This window comes from Dermacentor albipictus, chromosome 4 (assembly GCF_038994185.2).
Source record: "Dermacentor albipictus isolate Rhodes 1998 colony chromosome 4, USDA_Dalb.pri_finalv2, whole genome shotgun sequence".
NCBI lineage: Eukaryota > Metazoa > Arthropoda > Arachnida > Ixodida > Ixodidae > Dermacentor > Dermacentor albipictus.
This window is the reverse complement of record NC_091824.1, coordinates 11,958,715-11,986,021: the sequence shown is the minus strand read 5'-3', so window position 1 is coordinate 11,986,021 and position 27,307 is coordinate 11,958,715. Positions and strand designations below refer to the sequence as shown.

Below are 27,307 nucleotides of genomic sequence, written 5' to 3'. Positions count from 1 at the left end.
AAGCCTGCGTAAACTGACAGCATTGGGAAGTAAATGTCGCACGTGCGATGTCTGCGAACGCAAAGTGCGTTCAAATAGGTATTATTTTCAAATGGGTATTATTTTCAAATAGGTAAGTATTTTCAATGAAGTACAGCATACAGCAAAATTCTGGAAGGTATTTTTTCATGATGCTGGAATCGTAAAACACTTTATTTGCTTTCCTACACACAAACCGAAGAGTCAAAGAGCAACAACATGCATACATTCGGTGCGGAACGCATGCCACTTTGTAGCAAAGGTTTCTGTGTCGCCTAGGCAATGTGTGTGCGCCTGTAGAGCGCCTACATCCAACATATTGCCACCACTGCCACAAAATCTTTCTTTCCCCCGTTCCTTGTTTGTTCGCTTTGTTTATATCGCCTTAGATTAGTGTACACACTAGTTCTTTTTCTCGAGTCCCCCAACTGCACCCTCGCCTGTAATCATGGCTACCTTATCATTGAGTAAATACGGTACTTGTTTCTACAAATTAGTTTGTTTCATTGCCCAGGAGGTCGATGCGTCATGACATTACAGTGCAATGGCTGGCATTATACCTGTAATCGCTGCAGCTACAACAAGCCAGAACAAACAAGTACAGCATGCTTGTTTATTACCTTACGAGCAACACCATCGAATGTAGTCGTACTGCTACACGACATCAACAAATTTTGCTCTTTGTCATGACGTTGCAATGATGTCAATGATGCTAGGTCTGGCACTTTAACAACTCTAGCATTGAGTTACACTACCTTATAATTCTTTCCCAATGCAAATACTTGCTAAGTGGGATACCTTTTCATGCAACAAGTGTGTGGTGGAGCTTTAACAACTTCGAAGGTATTTGTTGGCACTCCTTTAAAAATAATTGGCTCAAAGCCTTTCGTAACTATGAGGAGGCTTGTTTTTTGTATCAGTGAAGCCTCTCTCATCTTGCAGAATGAGGAATGCGAACTTTTTGAACAGCTTATTTTTGTACAAACGGGAAGTAAAGCGCAAAGAAAACATGCACAGCAGAGGTGTGTCTTCTCGGGTTCACTCTCAGTAGGTCATACCAACACTGCCCTTATATGAACAAGTTTGATTAGACAATTTTTATGCCAGTTAATGGGTAGGTTTTAGTATTTTCTCTGTCTCATTCTATTTGTCATTCTGTTTAAGTTTACCAGTTTGAATTGCTGATGCTTGTCATATAAAATATTCGTAAGGTGGCGCTGTTCCTGTCTACATCACAGACATGTTCTCTCTGCTTGCACGGTTTTTATATTGAAGTATGAACCAACTAGACCAGCGTACGTTGCTGAGCCTCCTTGGCATGCAATCTCCTGCAGGCCTTGAATGCACGCGAGTTCCCGACCAGCAGCCGGTCGTACGGTGAGCTGCAGGCCAACCTGAACGAAGCCGCCGCGGGACTGAATGAGGCCACTGGCCACGTGGTGCAGTCCTCGCGTGGCAACCCTGCCCAGCTAGCGTCGTCTGTGCGCCACTTTGGCACTGCTTTTGGCAGCTTGCTGGGCTGCGGCATGGAGATGGCTGGCCAGACCCAGGACCAAGAGGTACGCCACTGCGGCCACACTAGTGTGTGCTTGAGGGGTTCTCCTGTTGGCACATCAGCTTCACAGTGTGGCGATGCCATAGTTTCCCAGTTCACTTGCTCTGGCTGATGATCGTAGTGCATGCCACCAAGAGGCTTCTTTGGTGGAAATATGAGTGCGCTCCCCTGCAGTGCTTGTGTCAAAAACACTGCGTAGACAGTTGTGCAGCTAGAAGCAAGTGGACAGTATGTTAGTTCATGTTTAAAGTGAAGCTTTCTTCACCTACCTTTCCGTAATTTGGCGTGTTGTTTATTTATTACTTTCTTTAACACGAAAAGGTTTTATGCCAGGGTCCACAATGAACATCCTGTAACAGATGTGACATCAGTGCCAACAAGTGAAATATGCTTTCTTGACAGAGTTGGTGCCGCCATCTAGAAGTGTTGAAGCGAAGTATTGCATTACGACACTAACGAGCGCCGACAGGGAGCACTTCAGTAGTCACAGCACAGTGGACGCTTCAATGCAGTGTAGCCTCATGTAGGCAGTTCCCGCACATGGTTTGTCTTTCAGTTCGGATTAGCTCATGGCACCTCGTCACCTACGGAGTGCAGCTTCAACGTGCATCAGCAGTGCTTACATGCCGCCTAGTGCTTCGCTTGTGATAACACCAGCTAAGAAAACTGCTGCGCTATGCGGCACAGAAAGGCAATGACATTGCCCCGGGTGAACCTGGCTTTGTTCTGGCGCGAGACAGGCCGGCTTAAGCGGCACACGGTGTGAACTGTGCCACTCACATTCCTGTAGCTGAGCTCATCGCAGTTCAATTGGCTGCCCTAGACACTACGGAGCCGGACCAGAATGCTTGCACCTTCGCCCAAGTGACTCGGCAGCAGAACGGTGCTCGCCAACAGGACACCGCATGCCAAACATACCTGCAACACGGTCGCCAACTCACGAATTGTGCGCCTTTCACTGCAGCAGACTGACTTCACGAAGCAATTTACAGTAAAAGCTTGTTAATTCATAACTCGTTAATTCGAAATTTTGAATAACTTAAAGTAGCCGCTGCAGTCCGCCTAACAATGTATTGAAAGTGATATCTAATGCATCCCGCTAATTCTTACTGAAATCCGCACTGCCACCAACAATTCGAACTCCACGCCATTGTGGATGGGGAAAGTGCTAGTGCGGGGGAGCACGTTGGCGACGCTGGCGCTGCTGCGCAGGCCGCGCAGCTTTGCTCTTTCCGTTTGCAGCCCTTTGTTTAGACCCGATTGAAGAGTGACGCATTTGCACCTGGCCAGACATGACCAGCGCCTCTGTTGCAGGCCAGCTCTCTTCTTCTCTCAAGACCTTCAAGATAAAAACACGGATGTGACACTGCATGTTTTCTTTTTCTTTTTTTTCTTTCTTTTTCTTTCTTTACATCTTTCTGTTCCATCTTGGAGGCTATGCTCTTTCTCTACGAGGTGTTCTGCTGAGAAGTGGCACCTCGTAATATCTGAAACATGGCGGCCGTGACATTTATCAGCACTCGCAGTACCAAAAAGCATAGCCTTTGAGATTTGGGGTTATTACACATGCCCCAGCATTGCTGGGATACATGTTTGGACACCACCTATACGTATAGTGGAACTCAACAGCATCCAGCCGGTACAGCTACGAAAGCACAACGGAGACCAACGTCGCAGCAGGTTGTGTGGTGCGTTTCACAAGTGCATTTTAGAACACAGCTCTTGTTTCCGCGGTGAGCGTAGGCAGAGCAAAGGGGTATTTAACGCCGACTTTCCTGGCACGTGTTTCTTGTGGCCAGTCACGCTACACCGTTTGCGCTGTGCCAGCCGAAATGACGTCCCTTCTAGAGACTTCGACGTGAGCGCCACCGGCTGTTCTCTTCGGAGCATGTGCAGAACAATCCCCAGCCCGCGCACTGCTTTGAACACTTTCAACGGCTGTCTGCAACTGTCAGTGAAGCGACGTGGGCACCATTTTTCTCCGCGCCATGCATTGTGGGTCGACACAGTCGGCACGACGAACACGCGGATGGAGCAAGAGCCATTTCGACATCGGGCACGTCAAATTGCGTTGGCTGCGTCCGGTTATGTTGGCTGTGCCAGTGCTTCGTGTGTGCGCGCATGCACTCACACTACGTCGAACTATATACACGCCTTAACGGAGCGACTTTTTCTTTGATTTTCATTAGTTTGAATTTTATTTAATTGTAACTTTCGTACCATTCCAAAATTCATAACATGACTGTTGCAGAAACGGCTGGCCTGGCCTACAAGGTGTCCCTTGTGTCCGACAAGAAATACATGATAACTTCCAACATTAATGTTGTCGTCTGTCTCACCATGTGCACTCCGAAGCACATTCAGTTTCAAGAGGAAGACCTTCTCCACAGGGTTTGAGTTCAGGGAGATTTCAGTAAGGTGGGCATCACGGCAAAATCAAACGGGTTAGCTTATGCCACCTCAGTTGGCATTAACACCAACTGGTTTCCCATTCACCTCCAAATGGCAACCATTCTTAGTAACCCCATTTTTAAATGTTGACGAACCCAGCTTCCACTAGCTGTATCAGGGGCTGTCACGATACACAAGTCGCAAGGTGGTACACACACTAGCGTCGTACATTCGAACCTCGTTAATTCGAACACGCTTAATTCGAACATTCGGTTTATTCGAACTGACAGCATGGTCCCGTCAAAGTTATATGTATTCCAATGGGTGAAAACACCCAGTAATTCGAATGTGCAAGCATTTGCGACGGTTAATTCAAACATTCTGCATTCCGACAATGCTCCCAGCAGTGTGCCAAATCATGCAGTGTTGCCTCCGACCAGCATTCCTCTGACCCCACCATAGAGGAAGGGCTTAGGAGAGAGACTCCTCAACGCCGCGTGCGAAGCAAAAAAAAAGAACAAATCCTGTGGTGTAAATTTGTGCGCAGGCACGCACCACCGATTGCTTCTGTTAGTGGCAGGTCAGTGACGTGTGTTAGTATTGCGGCATGGCCATGTACCCCTAGAATCAATGTATAAGAACGTCTGAAATTTCGCACGTAAAAAGCTTTCACCGTCTGATTTTTTGGACGTTTTGTCATGACGGCAGGTGCGAAATGGCATTAATCGAAGCCACCACCACCGTCATTTTGATTATTGCGCCGCCTCGAGCCGGTGCTCTCGCACGCAGATCCGCTGGCACCCGTAGCCACCACCCTCGGCAACGCTAGGCCTAGCTACTTCGACGTCCGCTGCCAAGCCTCTTGTTGTTTGGTGTCACGTTTTTCATTAAAACAGTACCCCGCTGTTAGCAATGGCGCCGGCTTCGCCTTTATAATCCTCGCCAATGGCTTGGGAGCGCGGAAAGCATGGCGCATTGTATAATGCTGGTTCCCGAAAGTCAACTTCGTCCCATTACAGCAGTTTTACGCGGTGAAGCATACCAAAAGTTCGAAGAAGCAATTGTGACGGGACATGGTGTGTTCCTTTTAATTATCCACGCATGCACTCGCCGTCTCCTATCACAGTACGAGCACCGATACACCTAATAACTGACGTAATCTGTAATTTGTAAATATGTGTGAATTAATATTGTGGAACCTCCCACTCATGTTAGCTCAGTGCATATTTGCTCCTGCAGGTAAGTCCTCTATTCAATTAGCTTCCTTTAATTCGAACTTCTTTTAATTCTAAAAAATTTTCGACCCCCTTCGAGTTCGAATTATCGAGATTCAATTGTATATAATTATGCTAAGTCACATGACCAGCTGTTTTTGTACGTTGCTTTGTCAAGAGCTTCCACTGTACTGGGACTATTCATCACCCATGACACCAATGATTTAAGTTTAATCATGCCAGAGGTCGACTCGATCCAGATCTCAAAAACTACAAACTCAAGACAGACACAGATGACATGGTGGCATTCCTCCATAACCACTTCAGCAGCACAACATTTTCACTCCTCAGCCTAAATGTGGGCAATTCGAAAACACACTTGCAAGATGTTATCGTCGAACCTGTTCTTACATTAGTAGACTTTATCCTTCTCAGAAAAAATTGGACAGAAGCCACTTGTTCCAGTTGTGGGCTGTTTCCAGTGCCTATTACAAACGACCCAGCCATCAAGCAGCAGGTGAGGCACTGTTCAACCATAATGGGGGTCACATTGAATGCTGCATATATTGCTGCATACATTGCTGCATACATTGCTGCATACATTGCTGCATACAATGCTGCATACATTGCTGCATACAATGCTGCATCTATGCGGACAGCACTGCAAAGGCAATCACCACTGCCGCAGACATGTGTGCAGGCGAGACTAACATAAATGGCGTGCATGTGCTCTTTTTCGCTATTTACATATCTCCTAGCATGACACAAGATCACATCAAGACCTACCGTATTTACTTGCATAATGATCACACTTGCGTAATGATCACACCCCTGAATTTTGTCATCAAAATTCAATTTTTTTCTTTCCCATGTAATGATCGCTCCCCGAACTTGCCACAGCGATATGTTGTGTGCCAAGTCTAGCTAATGGTGATCGCGCTTACCATCTGTCGAATGCTGTCTAATGCTACGTGAACGACTCTTCAAGAGCATACCAAGCGGTCTGTACGCACCAGATATTTTTAAGCAGATGCCCCATTTTATTCCTTTCATCACTTTCCACACTTCCATTAAAAAAAAAAAGCTGCATCCGAACTTGTTTCGGCTTTATTATTTGTAGGCTTTATAATGATTGTGGTCAACAACAACAAAAAAGACGCCTTTCGATTCTTCTCACCTGCACTCGTGGGCACACAACAAATCGTGAGCGGCAATGATAGTAGCCACGTTTACACTGATACGTTGGAAGTGTACCCTATTCATATGCCGATGTTTGTAGCACAGCTGAGATATTCGCCCACCCTTAGTGGAAACGTGCCAAATGCCGTAGTTTCCGCAACCTACCCGCCATGTGTTTCTATGTCACTGGCAGCTAAGCACACCCATCTCCGTTTCCGTCCCCTCAAGGTGGACATGGCTACGTTATTGCCACAGACTTGCCGATATTAACAATATTGTTCGTTACTGATATGGCAAAAACTGTTTCAATGAGTGTAATCTACTCACGAGAAGAAAAATATAACGTTCGGCGCATTCAGCTTGCTCCGCCAGCCGCCATTTCTGTTTTGGTATTCTGCACTGTTACAGCGGCAGCCGGCTGTTTGTTGACCTGTTGTCATCCCGCAGCAAATGCGGCATGAAAAAAATTTTTTATTCAACAAGCAGTGGTGCTGAATAGATGTACAAATATTTGGCGTCTGAAAAATTGCTTGTTGATTGCAGCGTCATGTTTGTGCGCATGTGTCGCCGTAGGTCCGCTCCCAGATGGTGGTGAGCCTGAAGAATGTGTCGATGGTGTCGAGCAAGCTGCTGGTGGCAGCCAAGTCGGTAGCGGCCGATCCTAGTGCCCCCAACGCCAAGAACCAGCTGGCTGCAGCTGCCCGCAATGTGACGGAGAGCATCAACCACCTGGTGGACGTGTGCACCTCGGCTGCACCCGGGCAGAAGGAGTGCGACAGCGCGGTGCGTGCCATTCAGGTGCGTTTCGGCTCTTTCTGCAATCCTTCATTTTCTACACAACACTAGCAGGACATCACAGCCAGCGGGAGAGTAAAACAACTTTATGGACAGCCTATCGCCACATAAATGAATATACAAACACTCCACAGAAATAACAATTCAGAAGGAATACAGAGAGGTTTCATGGCATCACAAAATGACCAGCATGCAGTGAATGGTTCTGTTGGAGGACTCTGCAGCCTAAAAGCAGATCAAGCAACATCCAACCGGCCAACCCACTGCACCCATTGTCCTTCTCACCTCGGTGTATTCCTCGCCCAGTTGGGAACAGAAACAGCATCGCCGAACGTCGTCGATTGCAAGTTTTTATCACGTGACGTGGCAGTGTGTCGTGCAGTCTGCATTGAATGTCCGGCGTGCGGTAGCAGCTCAACACAACCACTCTGAAGGCATTGGAAGAACCCTAATGGCAAATATTGAGTCAGTTTAGACAGTCATATTGCTCATTTTGAAACGCTTACTTTTTTCCCAAGTGGTGACTTAGCTTCAGTGAGAAAACGCTAATGCTTATTTAAACAGCTACAAGCTAATAAAATATCAACTGCAAAAACAACCGAAGGGCAGTCCAATGTGCTTCTGTGGCTAGTATTTAAATAGTGGCCAACAAACAGAATACTTGCGAAGGAGGAAACGGACCCCATACATGAATAATTTTGGAGATACTTTTTTCTGTATTGTTAAGGTCCATACTTTGGGGTAGGGCCCTTAGACAAAAATTATGGTATTTCAGTGCAAGAGAATTTTCATATCATAAAACATAGTGTAAATTCTAAAGCATAGTGTGAATTCTTACAACTTTGTTCTGTCAAAGTTTGTGTACATTGAAGCCACATTGCAATTATGCATTGCATGTCTTTCACGCAAAATCTGCCTCATTTGTTTTAAATAGAAGAAGAATAAAAAAAAGAAGAGCTCGCGTTGCCTGACAAAATTAATTCTTGCCGCTTGCTCCCCACTGGTACCAATAAACATTTTTTCATAATTGTAAACATAGCTTTTCTGCGAGGCAGTTTGCTCAAAGATTGGTGGCATAGTCGTATATGCAAACAAGCCCAGTTTACTTGTAATATGACACGGAAAGTGTTGGTGTGGCTCTAGCAATGAAACTGTGCACAAAAGAGACCCCCAGCGTTTGTCTACTCCATTGGAGCCTTATTAGTCGGCCACACGTGCAGTGCACAGAGTGGCACTGGTGAATGGTGGTCTTTACTGTAGCGGTGTGCTGTGAATAGCCATCTTTGAGGCCTTTAGAGTAATTTTCGAACAGTGAACAGCCGTTATCACAACCAATGCGTTGTTCACACCCCAGTATTCTTAAAGTTAGCAAGTTTCTGTCATTGCATAGTGCAATATGAAGAAGTGTTGTTTATTAAAAGCACAAATAAGGCATTAGGAGCAAACAAGTACTAGCTTCTTTGCATGCTCTTCAGTGAGTGTGACTGACTGCTGTACAGCCTGTAAAGTATGGCTACCCGAGTGACGTAGCCTGCTTCACTACGCAAGTTCTGAAGTTGTTTGTCTGTACTATGCCCACAGGGAGGGGGGGGGGGGAATTTACTGTACTTTTGCTCCAATTTTATGTTTACTTTGGGGTAGTCAATGTTTTAAAATATTCAAAAAAAATGTTTTTTTCATTTATTCGATGTGATGACCAAATAAGACACGATTCAATTCGTTATTCGAAAGTTTCGAATATTTGCACATCCCTGGCCTATTGTGAACAGAGTTTGAAGTGCCCATTCCACTTGGCTTCGGTACAAGCTGTCCCCAACCGGTGAGACCTCCTGTGTGGGTAAATGTTAATTTACGTGAAGACACAGGAAATGCGCCCAGCAGAAAGAGCATACGGTGCTAGGCCATTAATACACATCCACCTAAGTCCACCCAATTTGTGTACCCAGGCTCCAGGTGCGTGCTACTCTTTATTTTAAAAGGAAGAATTGGAGACAAGGACACACCACGAAGACTTACCATCTTGTTCAACTTTCTGTTGTTCTAGGGGCAGTCCAGTTTCTTTAAGTACCGTATTTACTCAAGTCTAATATGCAATTTTTTTTCTATGAAGTGGGTTCAAAAATTGCTTGTGCGTTAAGGTCGAGCACGACCTTAAATTTCCATTACCATATCGCCATCACCATTTCAATATGGCCACCTCGTACGCGCTTCGAGCCTAGCTGCTGTAGCTTTCTGTATGTGCTGGTCTTCCCGTTTTCTGCATGGAAGCATGGAAGTGCCAATTGTGAAGACACGGCAAGTTCATCTTGATGGTGCATTTAAGGGGGAACATGGGTTTTAGAGGAGGAGGAGGAATAAACTTTATTAGTAGAAATGAGCCAACAAAATCGTCCGAGGTGGGCGGCGTCCCTAGTCCAGGATGCCGTGGGCCTGAGCTGATAGCTTGGCCCTGCTCACCAGGCGATGCTGGTGTTCAGGGCTCGAGCTTGTCAGCTGGGCCTCCCACTGCTCGACCGTTGGTCCGGTGATGGGCGGTGTCGATGGGTTTTGTTGACATTCCCATACCATGTGGTAGAGGGTATTGGTCGTAGAGCAGAAGGCGCATTTGTGAGTATAGCTCGTAGGATACCAGTCATGTAGCAGGGTGCCGTGCGGGAATGTGCCGGTCTGTAGTTCTCGGAAGATCACTGCCTCTTCTCTTGTCAGCTTGGGATGCTGGGGTGGATAGATCCTTCTACCCAGTCTGTAGTGGCTCAGGATATCAGCGTATCTCTTGGGGACGCTATCTTGTTGGTCTACCAGTGCTCGTGAACCTGGTGGAATATCCCGGAGCGGGTTTTAGAGACAAAAAAAAATCGCTAAAAAAATAATATTTTGAAAACGGTATTTTTGGAATTTCCAACTATTATTCTACCACTCCGGTAAATTTTGCACATTCTAAATCAATATTGTAGCGGTAATATAAATTTTTGGCATTAGTGTCGGCTAAATATGAGCCAAAGTTTCTGTAAAAAAGTGCTTTTTTCATGGCGCGTGACGGCCCCCGCAGTCGTTTGGTCGCGCCGACCCATATATCGTTTGAAAGAGCAGTCTCTCGTCTATTTTTCCGCCACCACCGGCTCCGTCCGCACCTTGGTAGTGAAGAAATTCCACCTCAAAAAGAAGTCCCAATGCATGCCATAATTGGTCGACAAAGGCACATGGCCCTGAGCTAGCCACACCATTGGCTATACTGGCGCCATCTGCATCACTCCGCGAATGCTGCGCACATGCCGTGCATGCCAACGAGGTTTCCCACGCTGACAGCGATGCCGACCTCGACTCCGAAGTTCGCTATGAAGTACAAATTTGAAAAAAAAAAAGGGGAAGAGGAAGTCGGCGTACAACTTCGAGAAATGACACTCAGCCACGCCGCTTCCCTATGACATTAATGGCCTGCTCCTGCAGTTGAGTGACCCCGGAGATCCCGATAGCGAGCTAGGCCTAGTCCCCCGAAGCGCTCCTGACAACGGCCGTGTTTTATCGACATTTCGGCACGACGTTACTGTTCTGCAGCCGAAATTTTCACATTTTATATACAGAGAAGCTCAAGGAAAACTTCAAGCATTAGCGTCAACTCGTGCTACTGACCGAAAATTGGAACTACTAGATTGTGTTAACGACACTGCTGCTAGGACAAACGAGCTGACTACGTCTGCTGAGCATGCATCTGCTGAAAACTTGCAGCGAGTGCTCAGAAGGCGTCACCGTAGTGACACTAGCCAGACAGACTACATTCCTGGAGGCTGTTAATGCAATAGCAGTTGTATATATTGAAATTTTTTGTGGGGTTGTGTTATAAAAATAAGCTCATTCTGTATTTCAAGTTTTCTCAGATTCTCATTTTTGGTGTTTTTTAAACTTGCCGAAGCGCTATCTCACTCGTTTATGCTATTACCTCGAACAGTTCCTCGCCTACTCCCCACGAAATTTGCCAGCTTGCATATATCTCCGAATTCACTACTGATATTCGGCATATCAGTGGTGTCGATAATCCCATCGCTGATGCTCTGTCACGGATTCATATAAATGCAAGCCAAGTAAATCGTTCTAACCTTGACTTTGTCCGCCTCGCTACCGCTCAACACACAGACCGTGAACTTCAAACACTTTGGACTGCCAATGATTCTCTGCACTTCAAAGATATCTTACTGCCTGGCTGCAACGTCACAGTGATATGCGACATGTCTACGGGTCATCCTCGACCGTACGTTCCACAATTTCGGCAGCAAGTTTTTGACGTGCTACACTCCTTATCGCACCCTGGAGTAAGTGCAGCACAACGTCTGGTCTCTCCCGCTATCTGTGGCCGCGTATGAACACTGACGTCCGTTGCTGGGCTTGGGCATGCATACAGTGCCAGTGCGCCAAGGTCAGTCAACACACTATGAGTGCGCCTGGTCATTTTCCACCACCAGACGTTCGTTTCAGCTGCGGTCACGTCGATATCGTTGGTTCGCTACCACCGTCCTCGAACCAACCATACACATTCACTCGTATCGACCGCTGCACACGCTGGCCTGAAGCAGTGCCACTCTCTCGCATAACTGCAGAGTCCATAGTCCAGGTCATTCTAAATACCTGGATTTCTCGTTACGGCGTACCGCACACCATAACGACAAACAGAGGAAGACAATTTGACTCGTCCCTCTTTCAAGCTCTTTCTCGTCTTCTGGGTGTAACGCATATACGAACAACAGCTTATCACCCGATTTCCAGTGGCATGATAGAACATTTCCATCGTAAACTAAAAGCAGCACCTCATGCCCATGACTCCATGATTCCATGTACAGAGCGCCTGCCTTTGGTTTTACTAGGTCTTTGCATAGCTCTGAAAGCAGATGCACAGTGTTCTTCAGCAGAACTAGTTTTCGGCACGAGACTTCGCGTACCCGGTGAGTTCTTCGTCTCGGAACCATCATCTGCTGACCTACAATCCTACGCCCACCGCCTTCGGATTGCAATGGCCACTCTTATACCACCGCCGCTTCGTAACGACCGCAGAAATGTTTACATGAGCCCATCTTTACTTCATAGCAGTCACGTATTTGTCCATCACGATGCTACTCGTGCTCCTTTACAAGCTCCGTACGATGGTCCCTTCAAAGCCTTCAAACGGGACGCCAAGTTTTTTACAATTCTTGTCAATGGACGCGAAGAGACAATTTCTATCAACCGCCTGAAGCCAGCTCATCCAGACTCTGGCTGTGCCAACTCCACAACTTGAACTGCTCAATGGCAGTGCCTTCATCGCTAGTGGGGGAGCCATGTAGCGGACATTGCTCATAGACCCCCGTGGTGGAGGAAGAAGAGACTGGACTAGCGCTATCGGGCATATAGGCTCGACGATGGTAGCCGCAACATCAACGCAGTCGCCTATTTAATAAATGGCAATTCTTTGGGGGCCTTCTGTTCCCACAGTATAGTCGACAGGTGAGGAAAGGGGCCCATAGGAAATGTCTAAGCAACTGTATTTCTCTTTCTTAAAATTGGTTTTGCCCTAAATTATATGCAAATGATATATTGTAAGATATTTGTCTCAATACGACAATAGTAACAGCGCTATAAATCTGCCATTTTACCCATAGAAGTTGGCAGGCATGTAATTCTCTGGAAGTGGCCTTAAATGGATAATAAATGATGATGATGATAAATGAATGCCATGGCAAATCGAGTGGTGATATGTGCCCAACTTTCTTTCTGTCCTGCAGATGATGCGCCCTATGCTGGATCAGCCCAACGAACCTGTCAACGACCTCACCTACTATGACTGCCTTGACACCGTGCTGGAACGGTCGAGGGTGAGCACAGGGGGGCAATGTGCATACCAAATGTTGCGTCTGTATGAGCACAAAGTGTAGACAACTCTTCCAGGTGAACCGCTGGGGCCATTATTCTTATGCGGTCACTTTCAGGGTACTTTCACTTACTCGTGTTGTCGTGTGGAAACACCGGGCGTGTTAACGTCTGTGCGCGACAGCGTTCCCTATGCTGTGCTAAGACAGCATGCTTGGCACTGTGCCAAGCTCAGTAAAATGTGTCGCTGAACTAATTGGTACATATTTGCAGATCTAACAAAAGCGCAAACCTTGCAAGGGATAGTGAAATTGACTAAGCATTAACCAGCGCATGACTTGTATGTATTTGACTGTCCTGTCTAAGGTGCGCACTTTTGCTAGACCTGCATAAAATGCTGCAGCTCAAACACACTGATGCATCCATTGCCATTTACGCTCAATCTTACAATAGCGCTTCAGTTTTGCACCAATGTTTTGCCGGAAGAGTTGTGCAACTGCTGCGTGACATCTTGGTGCGTCACAGTGTTTTACTTCAGGGTCATTCACACAGGGTCTTTGTGAACATTGCCAAACAATGGTCTGCGCAGAGCCTGGGTGACGCTATGACTGGCATAGCCAACCATGCCAAGCATGGTGAACATGAGCAGTTCAGCGAGAGCGTGCGGGAAGTGTCTAGCACCATCTGCACCCTGGTGGAGGCTTCCGCCCAGGTACGTGGATCACTTGGCAGTACTTGAGTGGTGAAACACCTTTCACTATTGGCACACAGTCGTGTCTGTCTTCTAGAAGATGCACAGGATGAATCACACTTTTTTTTTTTTTCCCCTTTGGTGGAGGGTGCAAGCTGGTTTTACTTAAACTTTATATTCACTAGAGATCAAAGTCAGCGTGGGATGAAAGATGGTGTAGCCGTGTCCACTGGATGCAAACAGGCAACCATCATGTATTCTCTTGTAGGAACCACACTCTCTTCTTAAATTTGAGTTAGACTTTCTCAGGCAGTACACGAGTAAAAAGTAAATGCATATCTACATTTCAAAACAAGCCCACTGTAAACAAGCCTGTAACTGCCAAGCTGTAGCCGGTGGAGTCTACTCAAAGGTGAAGCCATCCTGAGACACACACCCAGGCCTCATGCTGCGCATAAAGTTGCGGGATCAAAAATATGCCAGAGTTCTCACATGAAAGATTCATGGTGTTCGAGAGATGCGAGCGTCACTGAAGCAGTTGGACACAAGCGATATGTGCAAGTTGTGCAGCCATACAAGTCTCACTTTGTACATTTTGCAGGGCAGTTGCTTTTTGTAAAGGCTTCTGCAAAATACCTATTTCATACAGTAAAACTTTGTTAATTTGACCCTCTCTTATTTGAAAAATCAAATAATTTGGACTCGTCCTCTGGTCCCAACAGGCATATGCAATACGGTAGAATCTCCGTTGCGGTCCCATTTCGTATAATTTACAGGTGCCAACGTTCATGTTGGAGTATTGCACAGCTCAAACGATCATGGCTCAATCTTGTTTGCCGTCTTTCGTCGCCCAACAAGCCCTGGGGGTGGTTGGGGGGGGGGGGGGGGCAGCGTTGTACTCTGGCAGCAACACGCATTATTGCACGGCACTGGCGATTGTGGCTCAACCTTGTGCATCATCTTTCGTTGCGCAAAAGGCCCCCAGGAGGAGGGGAGGTAGGGGCGGCAGCGTTGTACTCTGGCAGCAACACGCATACGTATTGCACGGCACCAACAATCATGGCTCAATCTCCCGCCTACAAGGGAGGAAAGCAGCAAGGAAACACGCCGTTTTCTGTTGCACGCATGGCGCTAGGGGGATGGGATGCGGGGGGGGGGGGGAGACAACATCTTACTCAGGCAGCAACTACGCATTGCACGGCCGCGGCGCATCTTAACTCGAGACTGATCTGCGTCAGGGGCTGAGTCAATGGCGGCTCATACCATTGTGTGTGCTGCATTCTCGCCACTCGGTTTGCATTGAAGTGAATGTTTGCAAGTTTATACTACTATCCTTACTTTGTGTAGCTTTCTACGCATTTGCTATCGCAATCCATGGTTCGCATTTTAGGTGAAACTGACTTTTCTTAGAGGTGGCCACAGAAAAAAAAAATTGCTAAGAATTTTACCCCGCATAATGAACGCACCCTGCAACTTTGCGCATGCTTTTCGGGAAAAAAATGTGTTCATTATGTGACTAAATACGGTAAGTTCTTTCTCACATATTTTTCCCAAAGTGTATCAACTAGGTTGTGCTGTATATAATGGCATCCAATTCTCGTTAGTTTGGATATATTTGGCCGCACACAGGTAATTCAGAGAAGCCTCAGAGCATGGCGAATGTGGAACGCCACAAATGCATCACATTAAAGGGCAAAAGCGGCACTAGCGTCCGCTCAAAACGTGGCGGTGGAGTCCGTATCCCCAATCATCAGCAGACAATGGCAGGAATGCTTTAACACTTCGTGTTTATTTGTCGTATTTATAATGTGATCCTTCTTTAGCACCTCACAACATTTGTTCATTTAGACTCTACATGGGTGACACGTGATAGCATAGCCAAGGACCCATCAAAAGATCAGTTGTGTGGCTAGCAAACCTAGCTCTACTACTGAAAATGTACTCTGTGGATGCCACTTTCATTCCTGCATTTTCCTGCATTTAATTGCTATATGTTATGCATTATACGAGTGTAGATACAAAAAAAAGGTCCCTTGCTGGTAAGATGATGTCTTGCGGTGTGTACACAAGGGAATAGTCAAGAGATCAGGTTTCGAGCGCTGCCCCGTGTACAGCGACTTTCTTGCAGGCAGCATACCTCGTGGGTGCATCCGACTCCTCCAGCATGGCAGGCAAGCCCGGTCTGGTTGACCTGTCACATTTTGCACGGGCTAGCCAGGCCATTCAGATGGCCTGCCAGCAGCTATCCAACCCGGCCAGCAGCCAGCCACAGGTGGGGCCAATTAACGCTTCCCTTTCAAGGTCATCAGCCAACATAACATGTGTGAATGGCTACGTGACTGTTGCCATGCTCAGCATCTGTGGCAGCTGTCGGCTCATACGAGTACAGTAGAACCCTGGTGATGCATCTTTGAAGGGATCGCTGGAAGAAAAAAAAAAAACCTAATGCAACAGCTGGGAAAACGCAGCAGGGAGGAAGGCTACAAATCGGCACAGCAACATGAGAAACAGCTCTGAATGGCTTCCATAACAGCCTACGAACCACCGGACCAACTTGGGTCATTGAGTATATGGCAGTCTGTACGTACGTGCCACTTTTCAATCTGTAGATGCGGGACTGGACAGGTACTGCTGTTAGCAGAAACTCTGACGGCGACTTAGAGTACTGGGCATGGGCCACTTGGTCTCTGCTGGTCTTCAATGAACCTCTTTGATGCAAACTTGGGTCACTGGGTATGTGCCGGTAGGTGTGTGCCACTCTTCGATGAGCGCATTTGACAGCAAAGGACCGTCATTGTTTTCCTCATTGTACCCGCTTTCACTTGTGCTCGGTACGATATCGGCAATATAGTCTTCGTTTTCAGGCTCTTCCATGGTCACGACACCATCGACTCCCAAATTCGTCCACCGTTCATTAGTCAATAGCTCCCAGAAATTCTGACAGCTCGCTCCAAACTTCGGCAACACCAACAACGGCTTCGTTGCATTCATCAGAACTTGGTCATCCCCGAGCACGCGAAATCCGGCACAGCTGAAGTAATTTCGGATGAACCACTCATACACGGCCGTGGGTACGCGTTCGGCGCCACTGGCACCGGGTCGCGAGTTTGGCTGCTTTAGCCCTAATCTCTCCCTTATTCTTTAAAATCGTGCTGAGAGCGCTCCTCGGAATCTTGCACGCTGCGGGAACATTGGACTTCTCACCGCGTTTGACCCGATTTATGATTTTGAACTTCACGGCGAAAGGCAAATTCTGCCGCTTCATCATGGCAACACTGCGGGAGAAGGCCCACAAGGCGCACACGCAATGAACCAGAAAATCCTCGAAATAACTCGCACTTGCACCATCTTGCGCGATGAGTGCACGAGAGCCTGATTGACCGTCTGAACAAGCGCTGTGTGTGGACCAAGATCATGTTTTTTAGGGGGGTGTCAACGCTCGCCTGACGCAGCGTGGTCACAGTAGGGAAGAGAGGTTAGATGGAGTCGCGCCGCTGGGTTTCCCCACCGGCACGAGGGAAAGCCAACTTCTCTGGGCACTTTTGCATTGCTTGACATTCGATATATCGGGAGTCACGGCTATTTTTATTCGATGTAAGCATAATTTTTGCTATATATACTCATTGTAACTACACCTTGTCCAAAAATTGTTCGATATATAGAATAATCCGATGTAAACGGGTTCAATGTAGTCGGGTTCGACTGTATTCTATTTTTTGAATATTCAGTACATTCAGTGTAGAGACTCGACTCAGTGCCGCATGCACCGCAGAGCTTCTCATGTTAGATGCTGCACATGCCAGTGCCAGGCGTGTTGCAAACGAGCCGCCCCGGCTGATGCAGTTGCGTATTTTGTTTCTACGAGTGCTTTTGCCCTACTCCTTGCACTCTGTGGGCAGTGTGATCCAATGTGGGCACAATGGCTTTTATAGATAACTGAGGTTTTTTAGTGCACGAAAAGGGTTGAAAGACAGTGGCACTATCTTTCGTCCCCTTTCGTGCGCTAAGAAACCTCAGTTATGGAATACCAACACGCCCTAACCTACGCTCTCTTATAGACACTTGGATATTGTTACATGTAGGTTGGACTGTAGACTCAGTCTTGTTAATAGTATCGTTTTTGTGAAAAATGTTCCAAACCATAGTATTGAATCAAAACTTTTTCGTTCTAGCTCTTCAAAAACGGTTCGGTTCTGGTTCAGCTGCGGAGCAAAAATGTTGTGGTACAAACAGAATAAGCGGTGTTTGTTTGCATAACCTAAAAATAATTACAGAAAAACAGCATCAATTTATTTTGTACAAAGACTTGACAGCGCTCCTAAGCTGCATGGAAAAACTAAAAAAAGATGGGGGGAGTATGCATGCTGTTCTTTATTTCACAATTAGCAAAAAAATAACGTCTTAGAAGCCCGCCCACGGAAGCAGTACATCCAAAGCAACACATCATTTCTGTTTTACCTGCTTCTGTTTACGTTTGTGGGATCAGATGTGGGATTCTCCTCCTGTACCCTTGGGACAAAGGAACGACAACACAGTAGTGCAAACAATCACAAAGGCATTTATTGCACCTTTTATAGATCAATGCCAGCTAGCCGAGTTGCTATCCCCAAAACATGCCGATGGGCGCACGACAAATCTAGAAGTCCAACTCACCGCGACCGGATAGTGAGCGAATATGTTCGCCCCATGCTGGATCCCAACGCCTGGTCGTTCGCGTGTACGGTCACGCCAACGGTGGCGCGTTCCAAGGCAGGCCACGCGAGGCGGTCTCGCAGAAGCATGGGTCGGCGCGCGCGCGCGCGGGACGTCCCCACTGTTAGCCGGTCCGCCGGGAAAGAGCAAGCGCCTTTCTCTCCCGCGCCTAAGTAACCCCGCCGCAGCGCAACACTCGCGCCATCTCTCGCTCTGCACCTCAACCACTCCGACCGTGGCGGGCGCCAGGCCACGCGGCGGGCGAAGCCGCCCTGCAGGAGACGAGCTATGCGGGAAAACTAGATCTCAGGGGAGGCGTGAGAGTCACGCATCCCCACACGTTCCAGTATCATACTACGCAAATGCCCAACTAGGAAGTGCCTTATCATTTTAACATCTGTATATGTAGGTCTCCCACCACCGAAGAACTGTTGACAGTCGCCAATTTCAAATGTTCATGAGTGTATGCTAACTTGCCCGTCTGATGAGGCGACATGTTGAAAACTGTGCTAACGGCGCTGCCACTTCCAATGCGATGGCAAGCTCATGTGTGTATACAAATAAGGTAACCTGGTTGAGACACGAGTGCAGACAGTGCATGGATGAGAAACTCCAATGAAAGTGGCTAGCCTGAACCAAAAACCATTACTTTATTTTTGGTTTTGTTCCAGATTTCTGATCGAATTCAGCCCTGCGCAGCAGAGCTGATTTATCTATTTCTTTTTTCTGCTTCTCAGTTCAGGTTTGATATAGTGTTCCAAGCTATAGATTGGGTGAATTAGAGTTTCTTATGTTAGCAGTTTTGCCAAGAAGGTGAGTTGGAGGTAGCAAAATTTTTAAGCACTTGTATATTACACGGATAGGCTCACAACCAAGACAAATTATGAGGGAAAAGGAGCCCAAGGTATTTGTATTCAATACCTTTAGTGGAAAGGAATTATTGAAGGCATATATCAAAAGAAAGGGAGTTAAACACCCAATTAATGACATAGAGATGATCTCGCAGAAGTTAATACAGTTAAACCTCGATCTAGCGAACTTCAGTATAACGAAATTCTTGATATAACCCAGCCATTAAGTTGACGTGCGTCGCGATTTCCGGCACACGTCTCGGCTGTGGCTGGGCATGGCTGTAAGCATGGCTCAGCGCATCTGCAGTCGTGCACCCTACTCAAGAGGTAATAAGCTGTCTTCCTACGTGCTTAGTATTGGAAGTAGTGTTCTCTCGAGTTTCGGTGGCTCATTTGAAGAAGAGGCAGATGAAGCATTTGCTTCCCACTGCCGGCACTTTTCGTTATAGTATCGCCCAGTACGGGCAACGCTATCAGCTGCAAGGCCCGAGTGTATGCGAAAGCTTGGTTGGCTTCGCTTAATTCGTCGATATCGTCAATGTGGCATGAAACCGTGTCATTCATCACCAACTCCCAGATTCATCAAAATGAATTGTTTTTTCATTCCAATTTGTTTTCTCAATTGCCCAATAATTCAGAAAATTTTGCGACCCCTTCCGTGCAATAAGAAGTGATCTGCGACTGTACTTATTTGCATAAAAGGTCGAATTTCAATAGTCGAACCCGACTATATCGAACCTGTTTACATCTAATTATTCTGCATATCCAACATTTTCTCAACACGGTATAGTTACATTGAGTATATATAGCAAAAATTACGCTTACATCGAACAAAAATAGCCACAACACCCGATATATAGAATGTCAATCTAACATGAGAAGCTCTGCGATGCATGCTGCACTGAGTGGGGTCTGTACACTGAATGTACTGAATATTCAAAAAATAGAATGCAGTCGAATACAACTACATCGAACCCGTTTACATCGGATTATTCTATATATCAAACAATTTCTGGACAAGGTGTAGTTACAATGAGTATATATAGCAAAAATTATGCTTACATGGAACAAAAATAGCCGCAACTCTCGATATATCGAACATCAAGCGGTGCAAAAGTGTCCCGAGAAGTTGGCTTTCCCTCGTGCCGGCGGGAAAACCCGGCAGCACGGCTCCATCCAACCTCTCTTCCTACTATGACCACGCTGCGTCAGGCGAGCGTTGACACCCTCCTGTGAAAAATGATCCTGGTCCACCTGCAGCACTTGTTCAGACGGTCAATCAGAGGCCCTTGTGCCCTCGTCGTGCAAGATGGTGCAAGTGCCAGTTGTCTCGCTGCTTTTCTGGTTCATTGTGTGCGCGCCTTGTGGGCCTTCTCTTGCAGTGTTGCCATGATAAAGCGGCAGAATTTACCTTTCACCGTGAAGCTCGAAATCACAAATTGGGATAAAGTGAGAGTGGGCACAATGAGGGAAGCAACGATGGTCATTTGCCCAGATCCTCCGAGGTGATTGGTGCACTTGCACTATCCGGCACTTCTGCGTGGATGGGGAAGGTTGCGGCCTCAGCTGCTCCAACTCTTTAGACAATGTGGCGAAAAGTGTGTGCGTCACAGACAACAAAATTGCCCAAGCAGGAGAAAATGCTGTACTATTTCATGCGAAACTAAGCTAGTTTTATGAATAAAGTGATTTTATTAATAGTATGTGCTTTTCTGACGTCCAATTCTTTAGCAGGCTTATATCGAATTATGCTCTGTATCGAACTGTTAGGCATTTTTTTTTTGCAAGTTCGATATAAACGGGTTTAACTGTACAATGAAATTTCGATATAACGAAGCAAATTGTCAATTTTACTGACTTCGTTATAGTCAGCTTTAAGTGTGTAGTACTTGTTGGTGTTGGTGCATGTTTCCAGATTTAGAGGGTTGTAGCGCTGAAAAAAAGACAACACATAGCAAGCGAGACGGGACAGCCACCTGTCCCGTCTCGCTTGCTATGTGTTGTCTTTTTTCGGCGCTACAACCCTCTAAATCAGGTTTAAGTGTACTTCACTTGTTTGGAACAGCTGACGTAATAACATTCTCACTTAGATGGAAATATTGTCTCTACAAAATATCAACTGAAATGCGAAAAAAGTTTTTTCTGGGAAGCAAGCTGTGTCTTACTCCCGTAAATCTTGTATAGTTGCCAGGAGTGTGATTAACAGGAAGTTTTATTCAAAATATACTTGTTTTGAAATATACTTGGACCTCGAAATACCTACTTTATGTTGTGGTTCAGGGTGTGTAGGTCTGGGCATATAGGTCGTCGAAAGGCTGGCTGTCCTACAGGAAAAAAATAAACCTTTGTCTCTTGTTTCGCCTTTTCATTCCTGTGCACTGCAGATCTTGTCAGCAGCTACAGTGATCGCCAAGCACACATCGTCGCTCTGCAACGCTTGCCGGGTGGCTTCATCTAAAACCACCAACCCTGTTGCAAAACGCCACTTCGTCCAGTCAGCAAAGGACGTTGCGAGTGCCACGGCCAGCCTCGTCAAGGAAATCAAGGTCGGTGCTCTATTCTTTCATCAACTGCAGCATCGTGGCTCATGGCTGCCTTGAGCACTTTGTCCAGCTTGGGTACCATGACTTGTAGTTGTGGTATACTTATGGTAGGTAAAAAGAAGTAAAAAAAAAAATCATTTTTACGTTACTGTTATCATGGTGGCCACGTCCTTCCGATGGCAAAACACTACTAGGTAGTGGCGCTCCAAGGTGGACAGAGGTGCTTGTGAGCCAATATGTCCATTCCCTCCGCCAATAATTAAGCTTTGGCTTTTTGAAAGCAAACAGCTGGTAACATTAGGTTCAGTCTCATACAATCTGCAGCATCCCTTCTTGCTTCAATACCACTGTTTCACTGCATCAAAATTACACGTTATTTCACCTAGAATTGTATACTGTCTGTACTTATGAAATGAAAAAAAAGTCTTTAAAATGGCCTTTTTTTAAAGAAAATTATTTGCACATTCTGGCATGTTTGTGAAAGCAAATGCATTCTAATGGAGCTTTAAAAGAGATGCACCCTTGAGGACAAGTGACGAACACTGGACTGTTTGGCATAACTAAAGGTACAGCGTATGTCGTTGGCCAGTCATTGTGGACATGTGTGGCCATGTGTTTCTTGCGCAGAGTGCAGCACTACTCGCCCTACTATGATAAACATCACCCATGTTTTGTCCAAAAGTTATTTTCTCATCTCTTCGCAGCAGTGCCATTTGCCTGCACATTTGCCTGGAAAAACATTTGCCTGCACTACAAAATTGACCGGCCACAGCGGCCGCATTTCGATGGGGGCGAAATGCGAAAACACCTGTGTAGTTAGATTTAGGTGCATGGTAAAGAACTCCAGGTGGTCAAAATTTCCGGAGTCCTCCACTACGGCGTGCCTCATATTCAGAAAGTGGTTTTGGCATGTAAAACCTCATAATTTAATTTTTTTTTACAAAAATTGACCTGAACGTTTTACAGACAGAGAAATTAGTTTTGACTAGATTACATTACTCACACTTCAAATCCTTTTGAGAAATAAATTGCTACATTAATGCTACCATGCTCCATGTGGGATAAATTACCTGCATCCGTAGAATGGAGTAATATGAAGCATAGTGTAGCCTATGCCACCTTGATGTCCAACGAAAGTATTGCCATTGTTCAAGCCACAATAAAGATGAATGAAGTCTCTCTTGAGCAATTTTTTTGCGCTACTGTCGAACCCACTTATAACAATTCCGGTTTTAACAATATATCGGTTATAACAACAAGAAGCTGCTTCACTGTCAACTTTTGTACGTTTCCGTGGGGAAATAACCCACCTACTACAATGCCCCGATGCCACATTATCGGTTATAACGATGAAGTTTGGCTGCTGGTTGTCCGAGCCGAAAGGTAGTGAAATGCGAAATCCTTGAAAAGAAAGAAAACGAGAAATTTAAGCCACTGAATGATTGGCCGCTGCTCCAACAGCCACCGCGCGCTCTCTCCTGTCGCCCTTCCCCCCCCCTCCGAACATGAGCGGGCTGCACGCAGAGCTCTGCTGCGCCCACAGCTCTACGCCACCCCACGCTCCGAAACACGAATAGATCATGCTGACTGCGCCGCTCGCAGGTTGCTCGCTGGTTTCTCATTCTGCAAACCGCTTAATCGCTCGCGTTGGTCTTCGTTGTTTGTGTCGACATCGTTCCTGGCCACGCGGTTTCTCGCAGCCGAAACAGACGATGGCTGATCCGCCCGCTGATCATCGGGAATGTACGACGTTGCCAGTGAAAAGAAAGTGCACAGCTGTAGATTCGGAAACTACTAAGTGCTTCTAACCGATGAGGCGATCGTCGTGACCGTGCTTGCATCAGATAGCGACAGCAGCGATAATGCATTAGGGCAGGCTACCTTAACATTGTCCTCACAGGAGGCCTGGCAGATGATTCAGTCATTTCAGGGATTCGTTTTCGCGAGGAACCTTCCTCTGCACTATGGGGAGCACCTGGATGCCTTGGAGAAGGATGTCGGCAGGCTTCGTGTTAAGCATGCAAGGCTGAGGGACGTAGGGTTTTCTCGTGCAAGCCAGTGAGAAGTACGTGTCGAGATGCTTGTGGCGATCTCACCTCAGCGATTCTTCTGGATTTTTCAAGCTGCCAGGCTGCCGCGGCAGTGTTCTTGCAATTTTTAAAAGGCCCCTTTTTGAGCCACCAAAGCGATGCTTCGGCGGTACTCACATATCGCTTGCCACCTATGTCACCTCTTTGCAGTTGTTATAGCAGTGCCCTTTTTTAACGCCATCAGCCATTACTTGTTACACTTGAGCAGAGCGCCCAGGAAGCAGTTAAACGAGTCAACACAGTCAGCAGCCGGATGGAGAAATGTGGTGGGGAGGGGAACTGGCCTCCTCGCCGGTATAGTTTTCTCACAACAGCTCTGCCATCCCCCAATTTTTTTTTTTTTTCATGCAACCCGGTTATAACAATTATTGGTTATAACAATGGAATTTTCGTGGCACCTGATTATTGTTATAAGTGGGTTCAACTGTATAAGCAAATCCGTCCAAGCCTGTTTCTCCCTAGATCTATTCATTCAAAGGGCATGAAGACATCTAATAATGACAGCTGTGTATTCATCTTCTGTGTATTCTTGTGTTGCGCATGAGGCACCGATACGTGTTGGCTTGGTGGTGCTCTGGCAGCCCGAGACATGTTTTGTTGTTTTCCTATGGCGTGCTTTTTTTAAGAGGGCGACGGGAAACCGAAACAAAATGAGCTGGTGGGCGACGCCGGATGCCGCCAAAGCAAGACAGGATGCCCACATCGTGCCGCCTGTAACAGGGAATCGTGGCGAGTTTGTATTATCGCCACTTACTAAAAGCATACACTATGCTACCAATGGCACTAGGCACATCGTTCTGTAAAAAGATGCTTATCGCAGTAGCTATGGTGGCGATAGTTGTGAATGCGGCATGCGATGACCAAGGCGGAGATTTGCTAGTACTGATATAAACTGTGGGTGACGTCGTTTTCACATGAAACGGGCGGCTATATACTGTGCGCGCTTCACGCCTTTTCTTGTTTACATGGGATCTAATGGCCGGAAACTGTATACGATTGCAGTCTGCGGCAAGGAGCGGGGGGCACATTTTGGTTATTGCCTATTGAAAGTGTGCGCTACACTTCCGAGGGCACCATGCGCTGTGAAACAGTTAGGTGAAGATGCTTGTTGCAATAAGATTAGTGGTGACAGCTGTGAGTGCCATGTCTGACGACCCCAGAGAAGATGTGGTGGTACCGAAATGAGAAACTGAGTGCGCACCTGCGTTTTCATGTGAGACAGGCCGGCAAGGCGAGTATTGCGGTGAAGCTGCCGCAGCGGAAAGCTCTATACTCCATGATAGAGTGTGTAAGTGCGACTGAACGAGGATGTAGGAAGAAACAGATGCACAGAGACAGTCTTGTCTCTCTGTATCTCTTTCTTTCTAGGTTCAGTTAGGCTTACACACTCTATCATGGATTCAAACCAACTAGCCTGCCAACGTGGTTTAACAAAGCTATATACTGTTCTTCATCGCATCCACCTCGCATATTTTCTTGTTTACGTGGGATTTAGTGGCCGGGAAACGTATCCCAGTGAACCATTTATGTCCCGTAGATCTCCATAGAACATAATGTTTTGGGCATTGAACACATCGTATATATATTTCTCCAAGCAACATTGCAAATACCCAGGGAGCCATTTATGTCTCATAGATGCCCATATAACATAATATTTTAGACATTGCACACATCTTGTAGATATCTATTGTCACGATCCACCTGGGTTTGTGAACAAGGGAGGGCTCGAAGCACCCTCCATTAGACGGATGCTCCGCAGCATGGTGGTGCTGAACGATGACTGACCGCCGATCACTGGTCACTGGTCACCGAACACTGGTCACTGCACCGCCGCTCGGCGGTGCAGTGACCAGTGTTGCCTGCCGAGGTTAGCAAGCCACCGAGCCTGGCGGCTAATGAACATAGGGTCGTCACGTGATGCCTGAGGGGGCGTCACGTGCTTGCTACACCCCCTTACCCCCAGTTTGTTTGTTAAATAAAAGAAGCAAACGTCCATGTTCAAAATATGAGGCTCTGCCTCCACCCTAGCTGGATGGACGGTGCCTGCTATCCAGGCGAGTAACGTTCCGGTGGCCTCCGCCGTCGAGTACTCTTCCTGGGCACCGGTGTTGATGGGTCGGGTGTGGCAACGCCAGGTGCTGCCTGAGTCAGCCTCGTTCCATCCAGAGGGTCTGTAGTGGTCGGTCTTGTGAGTGGGGCCAGGCTCGACACCGGTCCAACGGGTGCCGCACCACTGGCAATGGTTGCCGCCTCTGAGGTGGGTGGTGCTCCGCTGAAAGCGACTGGTGCTGCCGCTAGTCCTTCTGCGGGCTGGAACTCAGAAGTGGCAGTCGAGGGTGCTGACCAGGTCCCGAGGTGAGGCCTGACGTGGTCGGCGTGTCTGTGCCACATGGCCCCGTCTGGCATGCGTCTGAGCAGCGATAAAGCGCTGGTAGGAGACACCACCTGTCCAGCAGACCAAGGTGGGCCAGCACGGAAGTTCCTGGCAAAAACTGGAGCTCCCGACTTTGGCAAAGGCCTGGGACAGCAGCCTTGGTCAGCAGCCAGCTTCTGCTTCAGCTGCTTCAAGAGCACTGTGGATCGGAGGTCCGGATGCATGACGTCCAAGGGTGTCTTGACCATCCGACCCAGCAGGAGATCACAGGGGCCACGGCCAGTGACATCGTGGGGCGTGGTCCGGTACTGAAACAGTATCCGGCAATCTGCATCCGGAAATCCCCAGTCTGGCTCTTCTTGAGCTTGTCTTCGATGGTTTGCCCCACCCGCTTGGCTGCACCATTTGAAGCGAGGTGGTACAGCGGAACCATCATCTGGCAAATTCCATTCTTCATCAGCCAGGCCAGGTACTCTGTGCTGGTGAAAACAGGACCATTGTCGGACACGATGACATCCGGCAACCCCTGGGCGGCGAAGACCTGTCGTAGCGCTGCAATGGTCACGCCTGCTGATGGAGAACAGGTAGAACCTCCACCCACTTCAAAAAGGTGTCCACCACCACCAGGAAGTAATGGCCCTTGAAAGGTCCCCCCAAAATCCACATGTACGTGGGACCAGGGTCTCTGTGGGAACGGCCAGGGGGTGATTTCCACATGATGCAAGGCTCGCTGATGCTCCTGGCAGATTTGGCAGCTCTGCACCAAGTGAGCGATGTCCTGGTCCAGGCCAGGCCAGCAAGCATGGGACCGAGCCACCATCTTGGTCTTTTCTACTCTAGGATGACCCGTGTGCAGCTACTGCAGGACCCCGAACCGGAGGCTTTGTGGGATCACCATCCTAGAACCCCACAGTAGGCAGCCCTGCTGCAAGCTCAGCTCAGCGACTTTGTGGCTATAGGCCTGCTGCACTAATTCCGCTCCACAGGACACCGCCTTGACCACCTGAGACAGGACTGAGTCCCGGCTGGTCGCTTGAGATACCGCAGATCTGGAGAGCACCTCCGGGTACTCGTGTTCC

General features: G+C 47.3%; 1 protein-coding gene across 4 annotated transcripts in view; it reads left to right on the top strand.

Moving 5' to 3' along the window:
* rhea (Talin_middle and talin-RS domain-containing protein rhea) overlaps positions 1-27,307 on the top strand; it is a 408,423-nt gene that overhangs the window by 226,240 nt on the left and 154,876 nt on the right. For all 4 annotated transcript variants that reach the window (XM_065450432.2, XM_065450447.2, XM_065450440.2 and 1 more), the window contains exons 31-36: positions 1,353-1,577; positions 6,931-7,155; positions 12,903-12,992; positions 13,577-13,699; positions 15,807-15,950; positions 21,606-21,767. In XM_065450432.2, the coding sequence (XP_065306504.2) occupies positions 1,353-1,577; positions 6,931-7,155; positions 12,903-12,992; positions 13,577-13,699; positions 15,807-15,950; positions 21,606-21,767 (969 nt within the window). The remainder of the gene's footprint in view (positions 1-1,352; positions 1,578-6,930; positions 7,156-12,902; positions 12,993-13,576; positions 13,700-15,806; positions 15,951-21,605; positions 21,768-27,307) is intronic.